The 26283-nt window shown below is 37.0% G+C and overlaps 1 protein-coding gene across 1 annotated transcript; it reads left to right on the top strand.

The window, feature by feature from the left end:
• LOC121422077 (sodium/iodide cotransporter-like) lies at nt 1-25474 on the top strand. Its single transcript, XM_041616885.1, has 15 exons — nt 1-360; nt 1822-1887; nt 3053-3104; nt 4666-4733; nt 14545-14699; nt 15331-15468; nt 16537-16666; nt 17124-17212; nt 18681-18793; nt 19180-19250; nt 20550-20636; nt 21087-21298; nt 22333-22433; nt 24420-24547; nt 25275-25474. Exons 1-15 carry the CDS (start codon nt 1-3, stop codon nt 25389-25391), a joined length of 1887 nt encoding a protein of 628 aa, XP_041472819.1. The 3' UTR covers nt 25392-25474.
• Nucleotides 25475-26283: the final 809 nt, after the last annotated feature.

Below are 26283 nucleotides of genomic sequence, written 5' to 3' on the forward strand. Positions count from 1 at the left end.
ATGGATTCAGGAACGGTAGATTCAGGTCCCCGCTACTTCGGCGTCTGGGATTATGTCATCTTCGGCTTCATGCTTTTGATCTCGGCTGCCATCGGCCTGTACGCGGCGATGACCGGAGGTCGTCAGCGAACGAACGAGGAGTTTCTCCTCGGTAATCGTCAGATGAACATCGTCCCCGTAGCGTTGTCGGTGGTCGTCAGCGTTCTCTCGGCGGTGTCGGTGATCGGGACAGCAGCGGAGATCTATATGTACGACACCATGTATGTCTGGGTGGTTTTTACCAATGTGATCGCGAATTTCTTCCTGTGTCGACTCTTTCTGCCGATATTTTTCCGTCTTCGAATTACGAGCGTCTACGAGGTGAGATTTAAGGTGTGATTATGATTAATCAATAACACTACCAATAGCCTAACAGAATCATCATCACCACAACCACCACCAACACCACCATCATCATCATCATAATCCCATCACCATCTGCCTATCAACATCTTCATGACCACCAACTCTAAAAACACTTAGTAAAATTGGACCCAATATTGGATAGAAAGGGAACATGCATATGCATGATGTTTGCTGAGTATTGGGCTATTTCAACGCAGCATTGCGTAAAATCTTTTTACCCAACAAACATGCATGTTAATTCCCAATTTACCCTGTACTTATGAGTGAACTTATTTTAGAGTGTAGAGCCTTCTAACCAAAAATATATGCAGATTAAAAAGTAAAAGAAGGAATTAAAAACGCAACATGTTTAAGTACTTTCGAGATGCTAAAATAAATTTTCTTTCACATGTATAGCAAATGACCTAATACAATAATGAGTTGGAAATACAACAACTACATGTATAATAATCATCATGGCATTCGTGATTGTGGATGATGTTGATGGATGTTGCTGCCGTTGATTATAATGAAAATGGTGGTGGTGGTTATGATGATGGTGGTGGTGGAGGTAGTGGTGATGATGATGGTGGTGGTGGTGGTGATGAAGATGGTGGTGGTGGTTATGATGATGGTGGTGGTGGTGGTGATGATGATGATGGTGATGATGATGGTGGTGGTGGTGGTAGTGGTGATGATGATGGTGGTGGTGGTGGTGGTGATGATGATGGTGGTGGTGGTGGTGGTGGTGATGATGATGGTGGTGGTGGTTATGATGATGGTGGTGGTGGTGGTGATGATGATGATGATGGTGATGATGATGGTGGTGGTGGTGGTGGTGGTAGTGGTGATGATGCATGATGGTGGTGGTGGTGATGATGATGATGATGATGGTGGTGGTGGTGGTGCAGGTAGTGGTGATGATGATGGTGGTGGTGGTGGTGATGATGATGATGATGATGGTGGTGGTGGTGGTGTTGGTGGAGGTAGTGGTGATGATGATGAAGATGGTGGTGGTGGTGATGATGATGATGGTGATGATGATGATGGTGGTGGTGGTGGTGGTGATGATGATGATGATACTGATGATGATGATGTTGATGGCGATGATGATGCTGTTGATTAGAATGAAGGTGGTGATGATCGACGATGATGGTTCAACACAAGTCTCCGTCGACGCTTTCGAGGAGAGTAGGTCTATACTTCTTCAAGATTCAAATGTGATGATTAGGGGGATGAAGATTTTGGTGACGACCCGTTAAGATGCCCGTTATGATGGTGGTGAAGATGATGTTTATGATTGATTATGAAGATATTTTATTTTTATTATTATAAAGATGGTGATGATGGTGAGATCAAATAGCATTAGACCAAGTTATATCATACCATGTAGGATTAGACCAACTGGCAAATCACTATTTTGTCTTTTATTTATAGTACCTGGAGAGGCGCTTCAATCGATATGTCAGGTTATGTGGCACAGTAATCTTTACATTACAGACGGTGAGTAGGTTTCTGTATATTTATTCAATGAAATCACATCACAAATATACGATAAACCTATTAAAGAAAGAATTTTCGCACCGCGGCGCTGAACGCTTCCAAGAACATAGAAAATCTATTGCCAGATGGCCTTCGTGACAAAGAGCGAGGAAGGAGTCTTTGTCGAAAATTGGTGAATCAAATCTGCAGTTTCATCACTGACCCTGGACAAACGACATATGTGCAATTTTTCATCAGCTCCGAAACTTAGGACGAAATTGTTCCGTTTCACGAATTTTCGAGAAAGGCCTCCCAGTTGTTCATTCACACTTGACGGGCCATTTTCAATATATGGATTGTGGCCATGTCCTTTTGTCCTCCTTTTGTCAGAGATTGCGCTGGTGACAAGAGGGGGGGGGGCGTACAGGGGTGTGACCACAACCCAGCCTCATGATTTTTCAAGTAATGACCCCAAAAAGGGGAAATGGAGAGAGGGAGAAGGAGAACAATGATAAGAAAAAATGATGAAAGAAGAGCAAGAAGAGCTTAAGGAAGAACATTACCACGAGTCTATCCCTATAATGCCCTTGTACTTCAATCGAAAAGATTGGGGTCGCTCCCACCCCCCCCGCCCCCCCCCCCCCGTGCTCTATCAAAATGCCGTGAAACCGCCCCCGATTGTTATCAAGAGTTGCTGATTTTGTTGCATAACTGAATTAATGCGCATTAAAAATCAATCTGCCTTTTAAAAGCGTTGTAAAAAAACAACAATGTTTTGATACAAATTTGGTGTGGTACACCAATATACAGTATACCATATACTATTTTCATTCATATAATTGTAATCAGCATTGGTGTAATGAGCTATATTTTCTTCTTTTTTTGAGGGGGGGGGGGCAGTCGTGATGTATAGGAGAACATATTTTCTTAAGTCTTAAACCAATTACAGCTAAAAATGACCTATTTGAAAGCTGATTTTATGCTATGTTTTGACAACATAATTATTCAGAAAATAATATCTTATTTCGCCCTTTTACTTTCCTTTTTTCCCTCCCTTTTTCTTGATGGTTGAAATTTTCGGAGCCATGTCCCCCCTGGCCATAGGTCAGTGTCGGCTAAGCCTAATTTATGAATGTAACTACTGTGATTATATTAAGAAAACACTATTTTTATGATTTATTTCCAGATGATTTTCATGGGGATAGCCATGTATACACCAGCACTGGCAATAAATGCAGGTAACATGCATCTTTCACATATTTGTTTAAAAATTATATTGATTCTCTTTTGTCTGGTTCCCAATGATTTTTATACTTTGAACTTTAAACATACCAAAGGATAAAAAAATCTTTAGGAGAACAAGTATTTTTTTAAACATCCCATTTGCTTTTCTGATGATCTTGAACTTTTGCATAGTCTTTTTCAGAACATTCTTTTTTTTACATCCGATTTTGATAAAATGTTCCCGTTTGATTCCTTTATTTATTCAAATCTTGTTTTTATAGTGTTGTTGTAGGTCCATGTTCAAATCAACTTTTTATAAGCCTGTTCACGGTTGTAAACTGCGCACGAACAGAAAAGGGTCATCTGAGATAAACCATGAAGGTGGCTTTCAAATTCACTGACAGGCATTTGTGATTTGATGATTATTCAGTACATGTATTCCTTTCAAAATATTCATTTTATCGCATCCAAGCTGAAGAGTAATAAATAGAGCCTTCATAATCACTGGTATTTGACAGCTAGTAGCCTAAACAAAAGTCAAATGTGCCAAAGGCAGACAATAAAACAGATTTCCAAACTTTATCCCTGATGTACTTTTCTAGTCACCTGGTCTTCACAATGCCTTTTGTTCTTAGAATTTAAATATTCTACCGGTAAAGCTTACACAAAATCGACATTTGAAAATGATAGTGCTTATCCTAATGAAAAATCGCAAAGGTCATTTGAGAAAAGTTGATCATGAGCAAACTGTGAATTGGCTTATTGGGGTGGACATGACCAGGAAATACTTGAAAGAATATACTGACTTTTTGTTAGTAGCGCTGAAATTGGTTATCCGCCTTACTGCAATAAATTGTTTCATGGCTTGCATGCCTCCTCTTTATATACCCGGTAATGGATTTTTATATGTATATTTTTTCTCTCTCTCTTTGACTCAACAACTGAAGAGTGTATGGTTTTGTCTTATTATCATGCAACTTTTGCAATCGCTTGCAGAGGTTATATCACACATTAAGTTATTTTATATTATATTGAGCTTCTCTACAATGACACTTTTAATATTGGGACAGGTGTGACAGCTCCATTTTGATAATTCAAAAGTTTGATTTCTTTTATTTATAAAATCCTACATGATAACTATAAGTGATAAGAGCTGACGTAAGGTTGGACATAAAAAGGCTTCCTTTTTATTTTTTTATTTCTTTTATTTCCTCTCTTTTTTAATGATACAATATTTTGTAAATGTTTTGATGGCTTGTGATTGTGATTTCTTTTGATTTGTTCAATAAAAACATTTATAAAAAATGTTTCATTTAAACATGTATGTCTGCGCCGTAAAAACGCTGTTTGAAATTTTACACGACCCTATAGATTGATATGAACATTATAGTTGTTTAAAATGTTTAAACAACCATTAATGTGAATTAGATACTAAAAAATTAAAATGTGTTGTTAAAGCTTTTAAACACTCAAAACCGTTTAGACAACAGCTGTAAGGTTCATAAAGTGAACCGCATTGTATGAAAAAATAATCAGAGTTTTTACTATTGTATGTGTTTATATCCGTTTCCATAGTAACTGGGATGAACATGTGGGCTTCCATATTATCAACCGGTGGGGTGTGCATATTTTATACCACATTGGTAAGTTTCTTATGATCATCTTATATCACATTCAAAGGATCATTAATTATTCATTTATTCATCTATTCCTTTATCACAATTTTCCAATCCATGCAGCCTAATTCTTTTGTATTATATATATATCTATTTTTCGTTAATTTTTAAACGGATCAACCTATATTTTAGTTTGCGTTGAAATATTTCTTATAAATAAATTGGATTAAATTGAAGTAATATTATGAAGGCAAGTATAATCAGCAATTATTACAAAATAACTAGCGATGCGGTATTGAACAGAGAGGAATAACAATATATCCCCTTTTCATCGAAAAAATGAATCACTTTGAATCCCCAAGATCCCCTTAGTCTGGGAGGGAGATAGGGTTCCCATGCACCCGAATGATATATTTTTTAAACCTACATTTTTGGAATCCGTAAGATGTCTAGTGAATGAATTTTGATGTTCCCAAAACGAAATATTGTCCCATGGGGTTCAAATTCAAGATGGCGTCCAAAATGGCCGCCATATTCATGGGATTTGGATTTTCGTACATAGATTCTTACACAAACATCCATTTGCCACAAAATTAGTGTCATATGAAAGACAAATAAATTTTCTACAAGTTGATACTATTCATGGGTGATGAAAAGGTAATTTGGCTGAGATTTTAATAAGAAAAGTGCAATTTTGAGATTTTTTTTCAAAAAATTGAAAAATTGTGAAATACATAATTTACCATAAATCTAAAGAAAATAGCGGAATCGCCTCGAAATTTTCTAGAAAACTTTCCTAATATACAACTATTAAGTGGACGAAATTCCAAATTGATATCATTTTTAGTCACAAACTTATAATGTCTCAAACTTGAAAATTCAATTTTCAGAAATTTTGCTTTTTACTGCATATCGGAGACTTGGATATACTAATGTATATTGTCACATTTTCACCCCAGCAAATTGAAATAGGATTAATAAAATGTGAAATTATCTATTATTTCGTTAGTATAATTTACTACAATCCCTTTATTCTTTGAGTTAAAGTCCCTCGGTTGATATAGTTTTTGAAAGAATTAAGACTTTCTGCCAAAATGTGTACGTTTTTGGTAAAAAAAATTACACATGCACTGTTATTGATCAGATTTATTATGAATATAATAATAAATGCACAATCTCAACATTCGATATGAAAGAGGATGTATCAACGAGAATATTGGCAGGCTTCATGCCACCATAAGTATCTTCATTTGCTTCAGAAAGAAGGAAAGTATGCTGAATGTTTCAAGCGATTTTGTGCTAAAGTGAGGCCAAAAAGCAACCTCAGCGTGTCAGTCACACCCATGAAAACAATAGCAAAGTGATGAATGGTATCATTTAAATGATACAATAGCTTGGATCAGCCTCTCGCATCGATTGTGTTGATATGACTAACACACTGTTATGTACAGTGTGTAATGAGCATGGCAATAGAAATGTATCTGATTCAAAAGGATGTAAAGGCAAAAAAGTTGTTTCTGTTGCATCATAAAGACATTTATTTAATGAAGTCTCTTGGAAAGAGTTATAAGATACACTACTGCAGGTAATAGAGATGAAGTTCTGACACATCAATACACAACTGAAAGGAACATGTCAAAGCTACCCCCACCTTATCTGTATTTTGAATCTATGGCCTGTATTCCAAAATCAGGTTTATTTTCCAACACGCTCTAACTCTTTTCTAAATTTATAAAGAGCCAAAATTTGAAAATTCTGTTTATTGTATATCTCTTATGTTTACAACTCTGTTCCTTTTGCTTTGATAATGAAGGAAAATCCTCAATTATCATTCTCAGACAACTATGAACTATTTGGGAGTCAATATTAATTGAATCGGCTCTCCACAGTGAAAGTCATTTGGGGTAATTCTGTCGTCAATCACAAAGTGGTCATAGTCGAAAACCATAACATAGTTTAGGTGACCGAAGATCTGACATGGTATCTGATGATCGTTTAACGAAACAAATGAAATCACGATCAAAATCAAAAGGTCGAAAGAACTAACCAATCAGCAAAATGGACACAGCACACAATACTATCACAGATCATGATCATTATCAGTCAAAAGGCAGTCCATCCAACTTTACATAATTTGACACACCAATGGGCCACACACAGTTGTAAATTCAGAAGGTACAGTAGCATTTGCTAACATTGACAAATGTCCACATAGTCGGTCAACATAAGCTCTACCTAAGACTTGACTCAAGTGCAAATACTAACACAATCATAGTGCGTACGCCAAGGAAATATAAAGTTGAATGTGGGAATCATTAGTGAAATAAACACCAGTAAAACTTAAAGCTTATGGTGAGATTCCAATTAAATGTAAAGGTACACTTGACATAAAATGTTACAGTCCAAAATGGTCAACACAGACATTCTATGTACCAGATGTCAAGGTTTCAGCTATCCTTGGGTTGTTAGGTTGCACTGATCTTGGAATTATCACAATTCACTCAATGTACAATTATGACACATCTACACCTAACTCTAAACCTAAACAAACACCTATCAAAAGTGATAAGGATCTCGAACAAGCATTTCCAGAGCACTTCGATGATATTGGTAGTTTCAAAGGAAAAGCGATGCTACGTGTCAAGGACATCACTAAACCTATCATAGACGCACCACGCAAGTGCAGCACACAAGATCAAGATCAACGTGGAGGAACACGACAAGAATCTGTACTTGTTCATGGAGACAGCAAAGCAAGAAGGCTTAGTGTTCAACAGCTCCAAGTGCACAATCAAGAAAGAAGCTATCAACTTCTTTGGCTCAAAGTGCACTAAATCAGATATCTACCCAGACCCTCGCAAGGTAGAAGCCAACAGTACTATTACCCAAGGACATAGAGGATGTTCAGAAATGCTTAATGTTGTTCAAATACCTAGCAGCATATATTCCTAAACTTGTGGGAAAAGTCAGCACCACTTCGATAACTTCTTGACAAGGAAGTATCCTTCATCTGGGACGATGATCATGAACATTCCTTGTACAGCCTAAAATGTTCAGTATCATCAGGTGCATGCCTACAGTACGTTCTATGACCCAGAGAGAGAGTGAGAGAACTGTGGAGATAGATGCATCAATGAAAGATTTAGGAGCATGCCTGCCTCGGGAAGGTAACCTGCTGCGTTTGCATCCAAAGTCTTTCCACTGCACAGTCCAGCTACTCAAACATAGAGGGAAATCTTAGTCCTAATGTTTGGTATCAAACGCTTTTATAATACCTGTTCGGGAAGGAATTCACAGTCATAATCAATGACAGACCACTGGAAATTATATGGAAAAAACATTACAAGTGCACCGCCACATCTACAGGGATCGCTTATCAAAGTCCAAGAAAACCAGTGTCAAGTCAATTACCGAACTGGAAACGACATGATTCTTTCCGATCCGTTGAGTCGACTTCCTAATCCCAATGTGATGTACCGTTAGGTGTCAGAGTTAAATCCATCTGCTCTGAGGAAAAAGATTCGCGTATGCGATCGACTTTTTACTCTTCGGACAACTCAAGAGGACAGAACTTGATCTGAGAGAAACGGCCAATGATCCAAGTCCCAGATCATTATGGCGGATAGTTACTCAGAGTTGGCCTGAAACAGTCGAAGAGTTATCAAAATCCCTTAGGCAGTATTGGTCGTACAGAGATAACATCGGATTATCACCTGGAGTACTCTTCACGGGAAGTAAAGTCATCTTACCGAAGTCACTGTGGAATTATATCCTTGGACAGCTTCACCTAGGACACATGGGAATCGAAAGTAACAGACGAATTGCTCGTGAGACAGTGTTCTTGTCAAACATCAACAAGGACATTGACCAGTTGATAAAGTGTGACACATGCCAAAAACATCAAGCAAGGCAGTAGAAGAAAAAAAGTTGAATATCAAGCACACTACTTCTTCTCCACACTATCCAAGATCAAACGGATTAGCTCAGAGGATGGTTCGTACAGTCACGAATCTGTTGATAAATTGTTCTCAGACTGGCCAAGACAGTCAACTAGCAATGATGAACCTGTGAGCAACACCAGTCGAAAGTAACTTGAGATCACCAGCAGAAATGTTATTTGGTAGACCCATCAGAACCACATTATCAAGTCACTATTTCTCGAGAGATTCTACTACCACTGATTTTCTCATGAATAGTCAAGACAAGGTGAAGGAAATGAATTATCGACATGCAAGTTCTGATCTACAACCTCTGTATGTAGGACAGCCAGTGAGAGTTATACATCCAAGGTAACACACTTGGATACTAGCTAAAGCATCCAAGGTCTGTGTGGAACCCAGGTCTTAGTATCAAAGTATCAAAGCCAAAACGGGGGAATCTTGCGAAGGAACAGATCACACGTGAGTGAAATTCCATCCACCATCCCCACTCCAAAGCAGGGCTCGAAATTAGCGGTTGCCCGGGTGACGTTGGCAACCAAAACTGCCGTCATGGTTGCCCGGAGAATAAGATACTCCAGAATTTTGCAGCAAGCAAAATTGCTTTTCCAGTCCAAGTTTACAACTTTTGGATCAGGAATATATCTTTCAAGATTACATTGGCACAAAGTTTTAGCTCAAAAAGATCGCCCAAATCTAGCACATGAGCCTGCCAGTGACTTCTAAGATTGGCTGCCTGTCTGTCTAGTCCTCCCTAAGAACCATAATGCTTACATTTTGACATGATATAAGTTAATTGTTGCAAATTGTAAAATGCAATTCACAGGAGGCCCTTTCCGTGGTACTGATTCGTCACCACATTTTCTACTTTTGAAAATATTAAATAGATTAATAACACAACCATACACATCTCAATGTACCAAAAGAACCCTCCCCTTCTTTACATTGGTCAACAGAAAGAGATTTTTGTCAATTAAATATATCAGAATTGTTTATTCTAATTCATAAAGAATAAAGATAACCCACTCAATTAATTTCTCATACTCAGAATACCCTCAAAACGTTTGTAATTTGTTTTCCTATGGTGTCGCATTGAAAAGTTCTGTTAAAGAACAAGTCCACCCCAACAAAAACTTGATTTGAATAAAAGGAGAAAAAAAATCAACAAGCATAACACTGAAAGTTTCATCAAAACCGGATGTAAAATAAGAAAGTTATGGCATTTTAAAGTTTCGCTTCATTTCACAAAACAGTTATATGCACATCTTGGTCATTATGCAAATGAGGAACTGATGACATCACTCACTCACTATTTCTTGTGTATTTTATTATATGAAATATGAAATATTTCTATTTTCTCGTCATTGTCATGTGAAATTAAGTTTCATTCCTCCCTGAAAACATGGAATTCCATTATTTTAACATTTTGTGCTTCAGGCAAGGAGGTCCTAATCGTCAAATTTGTAAAAAATGAAATATTGTATAATTCAAACAATAAAAAACAAAATAAATAGTGAGTGACATCATCGACTCTCTCATTTGGATGTAAGTGGTTCGTTCATATAACCATTTTGTTAAAAATAAGCAAAACTTTGAAATGTCATAACTTCGATAAAACTGATTTAGGAATACATGCCATAGATTAAAAATACAGATAAAGTGGGGGTATAGCTTCGACATATTCCTTTGAGTTGTTTATTGATGTGTCAGAACTTCATCTCTATTACCTGCAGTGCAAGTGTATCTTATAACTGTTTCCAAGAGACTTCATTAAATAAATTTCTTTATAATGTTACAAAAACACCTTTTTTGTCTTTGCATCCTTCTTAATCAGATACATTTCTATTACCATGCACATTACATACTGTACATTACGGTGTGTTTGTCATACCAACACAATCGATGCGAGAGGCTGATCCAAGCTATTGTATTATTTGAATGACATACCATTCGTCACTTTGTAATCGTTTTCATGAGTGTGACTACCACACTGAGGTTGCTTTTGGCCTCACTTTAGCACAAAATCGCTTAATACATTCAACATATTTTCCTTCTATCTGAAGCAAATGAAGATACTTATGGTGGCATGAAGCCTGCCAATATTCTCGTTGATACATCCTCTTTAATATCGAATGTTGAGATTTTATTTTTTACTGATATTCATAATAAATCTGATCAATAACAGTGCATGTGTATTTTTTTTACCAAAAACATACAAATTTTGGCAAAAAGTCTTAATTCTTTCAAAAACTATATCAACCGACTTTAAATCGAAGAATAAAGGGATTGTAGTAAATTCTACTAACAAAAATAATAGATAATTTCGCATTTTATTAAGGCCTATTTCCATTTTCTGGGTTGAAAATGCGACAATATACATTAGTATATCCAAGTCTCCGATATGCAGTAAAAAAAAGCTAAATTTCTGAAAATTGAATTTTCAAGTTTGAGACATTATAAGTTTGTGACTAAAAATGATATCAATTTGGAATTTCGTCCACTTAATAGTTGTATATTAGGAAAGTTTTCTAGAAAATTTCGAGGCGATTCCGCTATTTTCTTTAGATTTATGGTAAATTATGTATTTCACAAATTTTTTTTTTTCAATTTTTTTGAAAAAAATCTCAAAATTGCACTTTTCTTATTAAAATCTCAGCCAAATTACCTTTTCATCACCCATGAATAGTATCAACTTGTAGAAAATTTATTTGTCTTTCATATGACACTAATTTTGTGGCAAATGGATGTTTGTGTAAGAATCTATGTACGAAAATCCAAATCCCATGAATATGGCGGCCATTTTGGACGCCATCTTGAATTTGAACCCCATGGGACAATATTTCGTTTTGGGAACATCAAAATTCATTCACTAGACATCTTACGGATTCCAAAAATGTAGGTTAAAAAAATATATCATTCGGGTGCATGGGAACCCTATCTCTCTCCCCTACTACATGTTCTTCTCCAAATATGTTGGCACCGCCCCCCCCCCATCAATTACTTCTGTTCATAAGATGCATTTTTGCAGCTCATATTGACTTAAATTGCTATGAATACAATATGATTTGTCATGTTTTTATATATGGACCCCGTTACACAAAGGTCAGTGATTGATCGCTTATTTGAAAGAACATTTGTGAATGGCTCTCAGTTTGTCTACTCAGCAAAATGCGCATGCGACGATCATCTTGATAGGCCATTTCATTTAGCGAGTAATCGATTGCGGCGCGCTGGATCCCGTTTTAGAAAGATTTGCTAAAAATAACGAATGCACAATTTCTATAAACAAGTTCACTGGCGGCCACTCAAATTTAATGATTTCAAAAGCTTAGAACCGATATTGAAAACTTGATATTATAACATACTTCACGCAGCTATTGTGACACTTACTTCAACAACTCTGTTTTGGGGAAAAGTAGATTTAATAGCAATTTTTGTGAAAAAGACTCGTGGTTCATTCCTTCTATAGAGGAAACATAATAGATGTTGTTTGGCCCCGGTTAAAGTTCTTGGACTTTTACCCAAGTCCATCTTATCTTCATGAGAGTTTCACTGTCCCCATTGGCGGCGGAAGCCCAAAATTTTGAGGGGGGGGGGGGCGCAGGAAACAAAATTGACAAGCCAAAAATGAAGAAAACAAAAAAAGTTTATCAACCAAAATTTCAGGGAGGGACTATAGTACCAAAATGAAATGACTGTCCCTGTAATCGAATTTCATTGTGTTCATGTAAATAAATTTGTTTGCTCGTGTTAGTTCTTCGTCAATATGCACAGCACTTGCATCTTCACAATTTAAAGTTGGCAATATGGTTTTGGTAAATATAAAGACAATTTTTTTTTCAAATTTTGAAGTCATTGTCAGATAAAAAAAAATAACGAAGCACTCGGTACAAAATAAGAAGCAATGTATAACATCTGAAGTTTAAGTGTGAAGTATACAATTGTCTATATGTGCCTATATTTTAAAAATGATGATCCCGGATACTTCGTCCTCACCATATTTTGTAATATAAGAAAAACAATTAAAAAAAATCAAAGAAAATTGTTTGTTTGTTTTAATTTGGTTAAACGGGATAAACTAAACTTGCTACCAGCCATTAGATTTTTTTTTTTCAGCAAGTGTGTAGGAAAATCTCAGGCAATAATTAGGTAGCATGTACATAGTTTCTCTGTGAGCCTTTCATCTTTAAGCCAGTTCGGAGTTCCTTTCTGCGCATGATCAACAAATTCTACGCATGATCAGAAGAAGGTCATTTGTACTAAAGTGACATGGGGCTTTAAAATCTAATGAGATAAGCACCAACTTTGATGTCTTGATTATTCATATATTCTTTTGAATTGTCGTTTTCATTTACATCCACAAAAAACAACAATACTTCCACGGACGGCTGGTATTTCACAGTTTGCAAAGTACATTGTGCAACATGCTAAGATATGCATTCAAAGAAGGGATGCAACAAATGCCTTCATTAAGTGTTCATTTGTGTGCTATTATAGTCACCCGGTCTATTCGATTTCTTCATCCTGCTATGTAAGGCAAGCTTACGTAATATCTTGCTTTAAAATCTGCCTATCATGATGAAAGAAATGAAAGGTCATTTGACCAAAATTGTCCATGAAGTAACTACGAACTGGTCTATTGGTGTGCTATTCTATAGTCACCTGGGGGCCGTTTCATGAAAGTTGTAAGCATTGACAAGTTGTCTTTCTCCAACAGTTACCATAGTAACAGTCAGAGGCCAGTGCCTCTCAGCCAATCAAAACCAAGGAGGCACTAAAATTGTCAGTACTGACAATTTAGTAAGTGCTACCAACTTTCATGAAACACCCACCAGTCTGTTCAATTTCTTCACCCTGCTATATGTAAGGCAAGCTTACGTAATATCTTGCTTTAAAATCTGCCTATCATAATAAAAGAAATGAAAGGTCATTTGACCAAGATTGTCCATGAAGTAACTACGAACTGGTCTATGGTAGTCTGGCAAGATATGTCCGATCTGGGGCCTGTTGCAGAAAGAGTTGCGTTTAAACGCAACTCAAAAAATCAAACGCAAGTCCCAAATGCGCGCTGTTGATTGGTTGAAAATCAAGTTGCGCATGATTTTTTAGAGTTGCGATCGATTACAACTCTTTCTGCAACGGGCCCCTGATGACTTCCCTTGATATTGATTGGGTGAGAAGCAATGACAGTATGGTAACTCTCAGATAAAACAGGACTTGTCGGATAAAACGGTTACACTTCGTAATTCCGAAGATTCTTTATTCCGAAGGTTCGTAATTCTGAAACGCGTAATTTGCCTATACCTCGATGTTCGTTAATCCGAAAACGTGAAAGGGTTCGTTAATCCGAACATTTGTGGCGTTATTCCGAAGGTTCGATAATCCGAAAACAAAATAAGGTTCGATGTTCCGAAGATTCGTTAATCCGAAAACGAAATAAGGTTCATTAATCATTACGTTTTCGGACTAACGAACCTTCAGAATTACGAACCTCATTTCGTTTTCGGATTAACGAACCTTCGGAATTACGAACCTTCACTTCGTTTTCGGACTTGCGAACCTTCGGAATTACGAACCTTCGGAAATACGAACCTTCGGAATTACGAACCTTCGGAAATACGAACCTTCGGAATATCCGAACCTTCGGAATTACGAATGTATGCGAGATAAAACATCCGAAACGCTCATGCATTTGGCTATAACCGAGGTTGCTTTGATTATTTCCGTGCCCTGGCTATTCGGGGGGGGGGGGGGGTCACCATATAGAAAATCACAATCAGACGGTCATTTTAACGTTCTTACACACGTTTATTGAAAGGAGTGGGAGCAGCCCCCGCGTCCTTGGGTCCTTTGCAGGAGAAAATATTAGAGAATAAAGCTTTAATTCTGTCATATTCTAGGGTGAAATGAAGGCGGTGTTGTGGACTGATACCCTACAGGCCATCATCATCTTCGTCGGTGTGATCGCCTTCGTCATCAAGGGCTGCATCGACGTCGGCGGGCTCGGGGAAGTCTGGCGGATCGCAGGCGAAGGCAACCGACTTCGACTTTTCGAGTGAGGATGACCAAACAAAGAAACAAACAATAAGAAAATAAACAAACAAACAAAAGAAGGAAAAAATCGGGAGGGCCACAGATGCTAGTGAACATTTCAGTGAATATTTTTGATGGATTATCTTAACAAATTCAATTAAATCATTCTTCGTCCATGAATTTTAAAAATGTTGTATGTAAATTATGAGATGTACGTAAAGAAAAAAAAAGATGAATGGACAAAACAGCGCTTTGTTAGAAAATTTATCCTTAAAATAAAAGAAGTTCCTGCAGCAGAGTCTCGAGAACATCTGTAATCTTAGCGGATTGCGTAATCTTATATTCTATCATGTAAAATTACAGGAAATTTGTATTTGGTGTATGGAACCTTACAAATTTCCTTTAACATGTTTAATAAAACATCCTTTTTCCCCTTTAAAACAGATTCTGTTAAATTGCAGAAGAATTCATGTTTTATGAATTTACAGAATGATTCTGTTATTGCTTTCTGCAAAATCTCCCCTTTTCCCTGTAAAATCAGGGATTTTTTTAACAGTGTGCACTAATACTTTACCGAGTGGATATAAATCAATATGTATGTATAATTTTTCAGTTTTTTTCTAATATTATTTTTGTTTATTATGGAAATTTAGCTTCAGATTCGATCCTCGTATTCGGTACACAGTCTGGTCGATGGTAATTGGTTTTGCTACCCTTAACCTGGGATCCGGTATCACTCAAATGAGCATTCAACGATTATTAGCATGTGGGACTAGAAAGAAAGCTGTGCAGTAAGTTTGGATGCTTTCGAATTTTAATTTGACCTTATTTTACATATTTCACAAAGTATACCTCATTAAAAGACAATGATTGAATAAATAATGATATTATTCATATTACCACTACATTGTTGTTTTGTGCCTGATCGAGTTTCTCCTTTTGTTCTTAATCGTTTTTTTATAATCATGATAATATTCATCATCATCATCTTCATCATCATCATCATCATCATCATCACCACCGTCACCATCGTCATCATCATCATCATCTTTATCATCATCACCATCATCATCATCACCATCATCATCATGCATCATCACCATCATCACCATCATCACCATTATCATCTCATTCGTAATCCCGGGGGGGGGGGGGCACTTACATTGACGAGTGGATACCATGTTCGACCAAAAAAAAACGCGTAAAAGGATGTCTTTTTCAAGTGAGGGTACGTTACGTACGTAACGTGAAAAGGGTGTCAAAAACACAAATATATTGAAAAAGGGTATCTATTTCGCTCGGAAAAATATACGTGTTAATAGGGTCAAATATGCGGGGATGATAAAACAAAATCAAAATGTTTTATAAAGGATGTCAAAAGGATGTCCCTTTTGCCCCTACTCTAGGCCTACGTGTTTAGAGTCCGAATTGCGCGAGGTGTGTTGGTTGGGGCCGTACTAAGCCAAAAATAATGGCAACTAAAGGTAAAACCGACAACCGACCGACGCGTGACATAACAATAAAATATCTCTGTACTTATTTAGGGGTTCATTTCAGGGAATACTTGCCAATAGTATTCGTTTCCAATACTTGTTAAGGGTAGGGTTTCACACGCCGATACTTGTTAAGGGGTGCATTGTCAGAATATGGAAAATACGTGTTTAGGGTGCTTTTCGAGACCCCATGGTCATGATGGTCGCGCATATGGTATCCACTCGTCAATGGAAGTGCCCCCCCCCACCGGGTAAATGAAGAAATGTTTGTAGGCTAAAATAAATTAAGATTCATTATTTTCCTGCCATACGATAAAGAAAAAAATGTTTTTTTTATCAGAAATAATTCTTCTTTTCCCCCCCCAGAGCAATGGTTCTAGCGACCATCATCAAGGGAGTTATCAAGGCATTAACTGTTCTCACCGGGATCGTCATGTACGCTTATTACGTCGACTGTGATCCACTTAAACAGGGCTTGGTCAGCAATAAAGACCAGGTGAGATGGAAAGTTTTGTCAATGTTTTTTCACTAACAGTTGTTATAAGCTACTGAAATCCTTGCGTCTGATTGGCTGAGAGAAAAGTAACCAGAGAAGGAAGTTTTGTTAGCGATGGTCTACTGACAAAAACATTTATGATCTACTATGAATCATGGCATCTGACCAGCTGAGAGGAAATAGTGAAAATCCTACATAATCAGTTTTAATTATTTAAGTGATAGATGACCATACGAAGAATTCATTAATAATTACACTAATAATACTCAATATAAAACATAAACTGATTGATTGATTCAATTTGCCTAGTCACCAAAACATATATACTTAATCAGGGTAATCCACGAAAACTCATAAGGTTTTTTTTTCCAGTGAGGCATTTTAAATGAAAAAAGGCAAAATCTTATTATTTACAAGATGAAGAAAAACTGAATGTTTATCCTACTGAATGTTACAGATAATGCCGCTGATGGTGATGGATTTGTTTGTTAATTTGCCGGGATTTCCTGGACTTTTCCTGTCGACAGTCGTCAGTGCTTCATTGAGGTACGCAACAAACAAACGATAGTACACTCTTGAATAATTATGATCCAATTGCTGATGTGGTTTACGGTACACCATGTGGAGTGTAGAATCAGTGGATAGAAGAAGAGAAGAAGTGGATAGGCGAGAAAGTGGAGATATGAGAGTAGAGTATTCTTTCTTGAAAATAGTCCTGAAAAGGACTGTAAACCAGAAGGAATGTTGAGTGAGAACAGCTTTTCAGGACTATTTTCAAGAAAGAATACTCTACTCTCAAATCTCCACTTTCTCGCCTATCCACTTCTTCTCTTCTTCTATCCACTGATCCTATAACACTCCACATGGTGTACTGTAAACCACATCAGCAATTGTACATGCCACCATGCAAACCTTCAAACAACATCTGAATTATGATCCAGGCGGGGCAAAGGGCATGCGTCCCCCACCCCCATTGCCGGCAGTGAGTGCCTTCTTTTCTGAGCAATACCGTTTTTTTTTAAGAAATAATGTTTTAATTTATTCAACAATCGTTCATTTGCTCGTTCTACATGTATTAAAATCAGTGGCGTAACCAGGATTTTCCAAGGGGGGGCCGCAAATTGACAAGCAAAAAAAAAGAAAAAGAAAAGAGGTCTTCAAGTTCAAAAGAGGGGACCACTCGTGGCTCGTCAGGGATCAGTTGTGACTCGTCAGGGGGCAGTCTGTCCCCTCCCCCCTAGTTACGGTAGTGATTGTTATACATACTATTTGTCGTCATCCCCATGTTTATTTCACTTTTTATTTCTTCAGTTCTTCGGGTCCTTTCTGCTTCTCTTTCTCTCAATGGGAGTCTACAGTATGCAATGAACATAATACACTCCAAATTCCAAGTATTTTAAATAAATCCAAATCGGCTGTGGATAGTGACCAGCCGAATATTGGATTTGTTTTAAATCTTTTGGATTAACTTTCAAATCTAAAAAAAAAAAATTCAAATCTTTTAAAATCAAATATACAAGGTTTAAAACTAAATCTAATAATCGGCTGGTAACTATTCACAGCCGATCAGGATTTATTTTAAATCTTTGGCATTATTTTTTTGCGTTACTTTGACATTCTTCGGTATCAGTATTATCTGTACTGATTGATTACAATTTATATAAATTTGTCCATTAAATTTATCTTCATCTGACTGTATTATTGTTTATGTTCTGAAAAAGTAAACCTTAATAATAATGTTCCTCTAATTTTCATGCAAAACAGTTATTATCGTTATGTAGTATATATTTCTTTATTCATATATCTTTCAATAAAAGAGACAAAGAGTACTTCTTTGCGAGATAAGTTCCAACAAAAAGTTTATTGCAACATTGTTTATTCCGAATTTTCGACGCAACCTCGCGTCGTCTTTAGGGATACAACTCTTACAATGACAATATAATTCTATCTATCTATATATCTATCTATCATTGTCATAACTGGTTTTCATTACTATCTTCATCATCATTTACAGTACTCTATCATCGGGGATCAACGCACTGTCTGCAGTCACGGCAGAGGACGGTGTCAAGTCAATATGGCCAAAGTTACGACCAGAGACATACGTTAAGATCACAAAGGCTCTCGGTAAGTCTTAAGCCCGTCGTAAAATGCGATCTGACTACGACCCGGTCTTTCAACGAGTCGTACTTCGCATGAAAAATATGAAAGGAAAAAAGGGAAATTATTTCATCATAAATCAGGATTAATGAAAGGAACATTTATATTAGAATTAAACATTTATATTAGAATTAAACTTATATTAGAATTATACTATTTACAGCAAGCCTTGTCGAATTGAATGGAATTGAATATATTTTTGTTGATTAGTGGGGATCGTTGTAACTGCCGGGAGCGAGGCTCTTAATCTCTCTCTTTATTATTTTCATTTTCTTTTTTTAAAATTCTTTTTCTAAATATCCATTTATCCGGTTTTAACCACATCTTTTTGAAAAACAAACAAACAATTGTAGGTCTTTTCTACGGATTGGTTAGCATCGGATTCGCCTTTCTGGCAAGTGCTCTAAAGCAGGGCGTGCTTCAGGTAACATGAAACTATTTTCCAACTACGTATAAGTTCTTGATTATGAAGGAAATAAAATATAATTATACGAAAGGTCTTCAGTATTGTCTGAATAACAGAAGATTATATATATTATTACAGCTATGAAATCGCTAGTGATAGTCGTCGTAGTAGTAGTAGCAGCAGTAGTATAGAAGTAGTAGTAATAGTAGTAGAAGAGCCGTGGTGTAGTGGTTCTGACTCTCGCCTTGTAAACAGAGGGTCGTGTGTTCGAATCCCACCGCGGTCTAGCGTCCTTTGGCAAGGCGTTAATCCACACTTTGCCACTCTCGACCCAGGTGCTAAATGGGTACCCGGTAGGACGCGAAAGATATTGTATGTTTGATTTTGCCAGCGCCATAATGTGGCTGCGATGAATGCAAGGAATGCTCCCCAGGGAGTGGAAATTGGTTTCGTGCTTGATTGAAATGAATCCAATGACCGGGGTAATAATATGCTGTAACGCGCTTTGGGCCACTCAGGGAAAAGCGCTTTATAAAAATTTGCTATTATTATTAGTAGTATTATTAATATTATTATTAGTAGTAGTAGTAGTAGGAGTAGTAGTAGCAGCAGTAGAAGTAGTAGTAGTAGTTGTTGTAGTAGGAGTAGTAGTAGTAGTAGTAGTAGTATAGTAGTAGTAGTAGGAGTAGCAGTAGTATAAGTAGTAGCAGCAGCAGCAGCAGCAGCAGTAGTAGTAGTAGTATAGTAGTATAGTAGTAGTAGTAGTAGTAATAGTACTAGTAGTAGGAGTAGTATAGTAGTAGTAGTAGTAGTAGCAGCAGTAGTAGCAGTAGTAGTAGTAATAGTAGTAGCAGCAGTAGTAGTAGAAGTAGTGGTAGTAGTAGTATAGTAGTAGTAATAGAAGTAATAGAAGTAGTATAGTAGCAGTAGTAGTAGTAGTAGTAGTAGTAGTAGTAGTAGTAGTAAAATTAAACCTTTCGTAAGACAGTGGTAATAGCAAATCTATAGTCATTCAATCATTATTTTCATAATTATGGTTTGTTCTAACTATATGCTGGGGCTATTATGATTTTAATTGTGATTTTGTGTTAAAAAAAAGTTGCATAAAGGATACGTCGTATTCTAAAGAAACATGAGTGTTTCTATATGGATGCTGTGTTATTGAAGCAAATTACTAATTTTCGGTGTTGGAAATGGTGGGGTAACCCGCAGTGGAAAACTATTGTTTTCAAAACAACCCGGATATACTGTACGTAATGATTTGCACTCTGAAATACGGTGATAATTTTATTTTTTTCTCCCTTTGCCGTTACAAAGCTTGTGATGTCAATTGTCGGAATAGGGAATGGATGCATGCTTGGTGTTTTTACTCTTGGTATTTTCATGCACCGGTGCAACACAAAGGTAAGCTGATGTATTCAAGAGGGGATTGACGCTGGGGTCTAATCCGAGTTTGACGGATTAATGTTTCATAGCTGTAGCATATTAGAGGCAGTATGCTAAACCTTTTCCTCCCCCTCTTTCTGTTGTCTTATTCTTAATCTTTTATTTCGTCTCCTTCGTTGTATTCTTCCTCCTGCTTTTTTCTATTTTGATCCCAGTCTTCTTCTTCTTAATTCTTCTCAATCCGGTGTGCTGCAAGGCGCGGAACTCGGTCCGTTGCTTTTTTTTACATAAAATAAGGGTCTGCTAGATATTGGCGCAAAACCGTCTCTTCGTGTAGTTTGGTACAGGAGTGATTAGGACGGGGGGAGGGAATCATATTTGTCTGCTGAAAAATGACAACTTTCATTTTTTTTTGTGTGTTCTCGTTCAATCAAATGGTCCGCTTTTTCTTCTTATTTTGTTCGCTAGGGTGCTTTTGCTGGTTTGCTATGTAGCTACCTTCTCTTAGCCTGGATAAAGGTCGGTTCAATTTTTTACCCTTCTGTGAGAGGACAAAACGCCCTCTCCGTTGAAGGCTGTCCAGTTCCCAATATCACCATGACAACCGAGTCAAACTTTTACACGGATGGAACAACTCTTGATGCAACAACTACAGCGTCTTTTACTGAAGAGAATGACAAGTGAGGACAAAATGAAATATACTTATTTAAGAAATACATTTCTTTTTTAAAGTGGGCAACAAGCTCAAGGTGACACGAGAAAAACAGGAAATACCGAAAATTGTTGGTTCAATATCAATAGTACTAAAACAAATGAAAATGAAATTGTTAACTTCGAAATGGAGAATAGCTATAGAATTATTATCTTCAGTTTAACAAGGCCTCTGAAAAGGGACTTACTTTAAAGGTCAAGTCCACCCCAGAATATTGTTGATTTGAATCGATAGAGAAAAATCAAACAAACATAACGCTGCAAATTTCATCGAAATCGGATGTAAAATAAGAAAGTTACGACATTTTTAACTTTCGCTTATTTTTTACAAAACAGTTAAATGCACAACTCAGTGATATGCAAATGAGAGAGTCTATGATGTTCATCACTCACTATTTCTTTTTTTTAATGTTTGAATAATACAGTATTTCAATTCTTACAGATTTGACAAGAAGGACCAACTAAACTTAACCATAAGCTGTTAAAACAATAATAATTCTACATGTTCAGGGAGAAATGAAACTTTGTTTCACTTGACAAGGAGGAGAAAATTAGAATATTTCATACTTCATATAATAAAATACAAAAGAAATAGTGAGTGGGTGAAGTCATTAGTCTGCCAATTTGAATACCGACCAGAATGTGCATATAACTGTTTTGTGAAATGAAGCAAAACTTTAAAATGTCATAACTTTCATATTTTACATCCGATTTAGATGAAATTTTCAGTGTTTTGCTAGTTGGAATTTTGTCTTTTTTTCCAAATTAACTTTTTGTTGGGGTGGACTTGTCCTTTTGTAATGTGATCCTTTTTCCGTACGACCTTTAATATTCATTTCTGTTATCAATCTTTCATTTTTCACAGAACATTCCTACATCTCTCGCCGCCCCCCTCTCTCTCCCTGTCCCTCTTACTTTCTCATTCTTCATATTCTCGTTAAACAAAAAGGCATATTTTCTTTTGATATTTTTGTTTTCTTATTTCATTTTGTTTTATTCACAGACCTGCTCTTGCTGAATTATACGCCATTTCGTTTTATTTCTACCCTCCTATCGGGGCATTGACCTGCATTATTGTTGGTATGTTGGTCAGTGCTCTTACAGGTGAGCTTATCATTATTTTAGTATCTACACTATAATAAATAACCATGTGTTCAGAATTCTTCTAGTTATTATTTTGACAAGCAATTTGAACGGTGTTCGATCATATTCCTTAATTATACATTAATTTGTCGTTCAAATCGAAAATGTGCAAATTTAGGAGTCCGGTACATATCTATGATTAAAAAAAAACATATTCTTCGAATTGTTCAGGCAATGTTCTTTGACTTTTTTCATGGTATTAAAAACGAATCTTGTGAAGGAATAATTTATAATTGTCAAATAAGACCACTCTTTTGACTTATTATTCTAAAGTGTACGAGAATGTACGAGAAAGGATGGCGCCGCTTTCTTAATTGAACCCCAAATCATATTACAGTAAAAGTGTATTCCGCTTGGGGAAACTCACTGGTCAAGATAAAACCTGAGAAAATAACAATGAAAGAAATATTTTTCAATGCAAAAGAGCGTGATCGACAAAGCGTCTTGATTATGTCTAAACGTGGACCTACAGCTATATAGGTCCATGGTCTAATTCGCGAAATAATGTGAAGATGTGTCCCGTTTATACCATGGTCACATTTGCTCTACGGCGGCCGTACGGCGAGTCGAAAACAGTCGTTTCAACATTTTTTTGTACCAACAACATGGTGGTTTGAGTTGAAATTAATAAAACGACTGTTGTCGATTCGCCGTACGGCCGTCGTCAGGGGCGGATCCAGCTTTCGCCAATAGGGGGGGGGGGGCGAAAAATATTTTGATCAACATTTTTCTCGATTGGCCGCTACAATCTGGCTTTTTTTGTTGGTTTTTCACGGGGTAATCCTAACTAAAGACTGAAGTTTTAAGCATATGTTAGTTTTTATTGCTATGAACAATATTAGGTATCTCATGTGGTCTTAATATATAATGCGAGCGCGAAGCGCGAGCTAAAAATCTTTGATATTTTATGTCCTTAGAACTGAAGATTCAGAGCAGTCTTTATAATCATGAACAAAGATAAGTATCCAACTAAACAATGCGAGCGCGAAGCGCGAGCCGAAATTTTATCATATAGTAACGTGAAAAGTGACCAATTAGGACTGTTTTAAGTGATTATTGAAGAGGATACAAGTATCACCAAATAAATAATGATAGTGCGAAGCACGAGCTCAAAATTTCTGATATTCCGACCTGAAAAAAATGAACAGTCTAAGCGCGTTTTTATTTAAATAAACAAGCTGTGCGTCTCAAACAATTAAATGCGAGCGCGAAGCATGAGCTTAATTTTTTGATATACTGACATGATAAAGGAGCATTTTGACAAACTTTGGTAAGAATTTCCAAAGAGCATAGGTATCTCACAAATTAAACAATGCGAGCGCGCAGCGCGAGCCGAACATTTTGATACACATTAACAATTTGTGTAAATCAAACAAAATAATAAATGCTTGATGTGCTAGAGAATTGTGTGCAAATTTATATCAGAATTGGATATATTGTATATGTACTGGTTATATATTAGTGTCATTTAACCCTCTTGAATGGGATTCATTACACAGGCAATGCGAGCGCGAAGCGCGAGCGAAAAAAATTATATAAAGTCTTTTTTCCAATTCTTCCCCTCACCTTTTTTTTGTTTCCTTTCGGGGTCGTGCCGGTCGTTACTAGGCTTTAATTACACATCATGGGTAAAATACCTCTTTCTTACTTTTCTTTCTGTTTTTCGTAGTTTCTATCAAGGTAAAGAGTAAACATTTTTCTGCAGGTTGTCAAAAAATAGGGGCGGCCGGGGCCGGCTCGGCCCCCTCCTGGATCCGCGCCTGGTCGTAGATCAAATGTGACCAAGGTATTACTTACGTCGCTACCATATCGCTATCGCATATCGTCGCCGTGCATCATTGATAAAAAAGAAACTCCCGGAAGAAACTGCATGTAGAGATGCCCTGCTGACAACTTCATCTCTCCCTCTCTGACCCCTATGTCTCTCTCCCTCTCTTTCCATCTCAGGTTTCACCGATCCTGATTCGTACGATCACCGTCTTAAGTACAACTTTACGGATGCTCTCTTTCCTTGCTTCACCGAGAGTGTTAAGGAAAAGATGCGATGTGGAGCCGAAAAGATCTTGGAAGATGAGGTATTAAAAAGACCGCTCACAAAATCCATTTGGATTTTATTTTTCATTACTTAACATTACACATGATCAAATTTTGAAGACGCGACCAATAAAGAACTCAAGATTACGATAATTTTATAATGTGTGTAACCTCCAATGACATTCTCCTTTATTATATTGCATTTTAAAAAAAATCCTATTAATTCAAAAGACTATAATGGACTATAGAATACAGGCTTATGTGGAACATGAATGATATATTGCAAAAAAAAATGATGTACTATTTTTTCTATTAAGATCTTGAATATCATCCAAGATGATCTTGGTTTTTTTTTCTCGTCTATAAACAAGTTTGGTATAATCGAACATTTTATTTTTCTCTTTTCCTCTCTTTTACCTGCCCACCACCTCTTCATACCCACATCCCCCTCCCCTCCCGCTTCATGACCACACCCTTTTCCACCCTTCTTTTCATAACCACATGCTTTCTCCGTCCACCTCTTCGTGACATTACCCTTTCCCCATCCTCCTTTTCATGACCACACCCTTTCCCCATCCTCCTTTTCATGACCACACCCTTTCCCCACCCTCCTTTTCATGACCACACACTTTTCTTGCTCTCCTTTTTCATAACCACACGCTTTCCCCGCCCACCTCTTCATGACATTACCCTTTCCCCATCCCCCGTTTCATGACCTCACCACTTCCTCGCCCTCCTCTTCACGACCACGCCCCGTCCCTACTATAGCCTGATGAAGACGACGACGAAGTAAAAATTGTTAAAATCGAAAAGCATCCCGATTCTCTCGACATGAAAGAGGTTTATACCAACGGGGGTGCGGAAGGCGTCAGGGAGAAAGATTAAGCAACAAAAAGAGCAATTTCGAGATCAGAAAATCGTGAAGTAGGGGCGGGTCCAAGATTTCATAGCACAAGGGGCACATAAAAGCACCCCCCCCCAAAAAAAAACAGAAACAAAGAGACATAATTGCTCATATAACAAGGGAAGAAGAACAAAAAAGGAAGAAATTGAAAAGGTCTTCATTGCTAGAAACCTGACAAAAGTTACTCAAAAAACAATCTGCCGAGCCCCTACCTCAACTCCTAAAAAAAATAAAAACCAAATACATTGAACGTATTATATGTAAATAATGTATAAATAAATTACAAATAAAAATGAATAAATCAATGAACAGAAATAAAGGAAGTAATTTAGTTAAAAGGGGAGGGCATATTCACCCTCACTTCCCAGGGCTATGAACCCTGTCTGATTGGGCGGATCATGGAAGGACTTCTGATTGCAATTTTCTAATTTAGCGACTGAAATACCTTTATCTTATTGGCTAAGAGCATAGAATATATTTCATAGCAAGTGATTGCACAAAAAGAAAGAAAAAATCCCCTCCCCTCCCAGAATAATATTCGAGTAGACTTATGTACATGCATACGGTTACACTTTGTAATTCCGAAGGTTCGTAATTCCGAAACACGTAAATTGTCTATACCTCGATGTTCGTTAATCCGAACATTTGTGGCGTTATTCCGAAGGTTCGACAATCCGAAAACGAAATAAGGTTCGATGTTCCGAAGGTTCGTTAATTCAAAAACGAAATAAGGTTCGTTGTTCCGAAGGTTCTTTAATCTGAAAACGAAATAAGGTTCTTTGTTCCGAAGGTTTGTTGGTCCGAAAACGAAATAAGGTCAGCTAATCATTAGTTTTCAGACTAACGAACCAAAGGAATTACGAACGAAAGGAA

This window comes from Lytechinus variegatus, chromosome 9, assembly GCF_018143015.1.
Source record: "Lytechinus variegatus isolate NC3 chromosome 9, Lvar_3.0, whole genome shotgun sequence".
Taxonomy (NCBI): domain Eukaryota; kingdom Metazoa; phylum Echinodermata; class Echinoidea; order Temnopleuroida; family Toxopneustidae; genus Lytechinus; species Lytechinus variegatus.

Bases quoted from the DNA above. Each gene is read 5' to 3' on its own strand.
- LOC121422077 (XM_041616885.1), top strand. From the start codon at position 1: ATGGATTCAGGAACGGTAGATTCAGGTCCCCGCTACTTCGGCGTCTGG. The intron at 18,794-19,179 runs GTAAGTCTTAAG...AAACAATTGTAG, and splicing joins TAAGATCACAAAGGCTCTCG to GTCTTTTCTACGGATTGGTT. The intron at 22,434-24,419 runs GTGAGCTTATCA...TTTCCATCTCAG, and splicing joins GTTGGTCAGTGCTCTTACAG to GTTTCACCGATCCTGATTCG.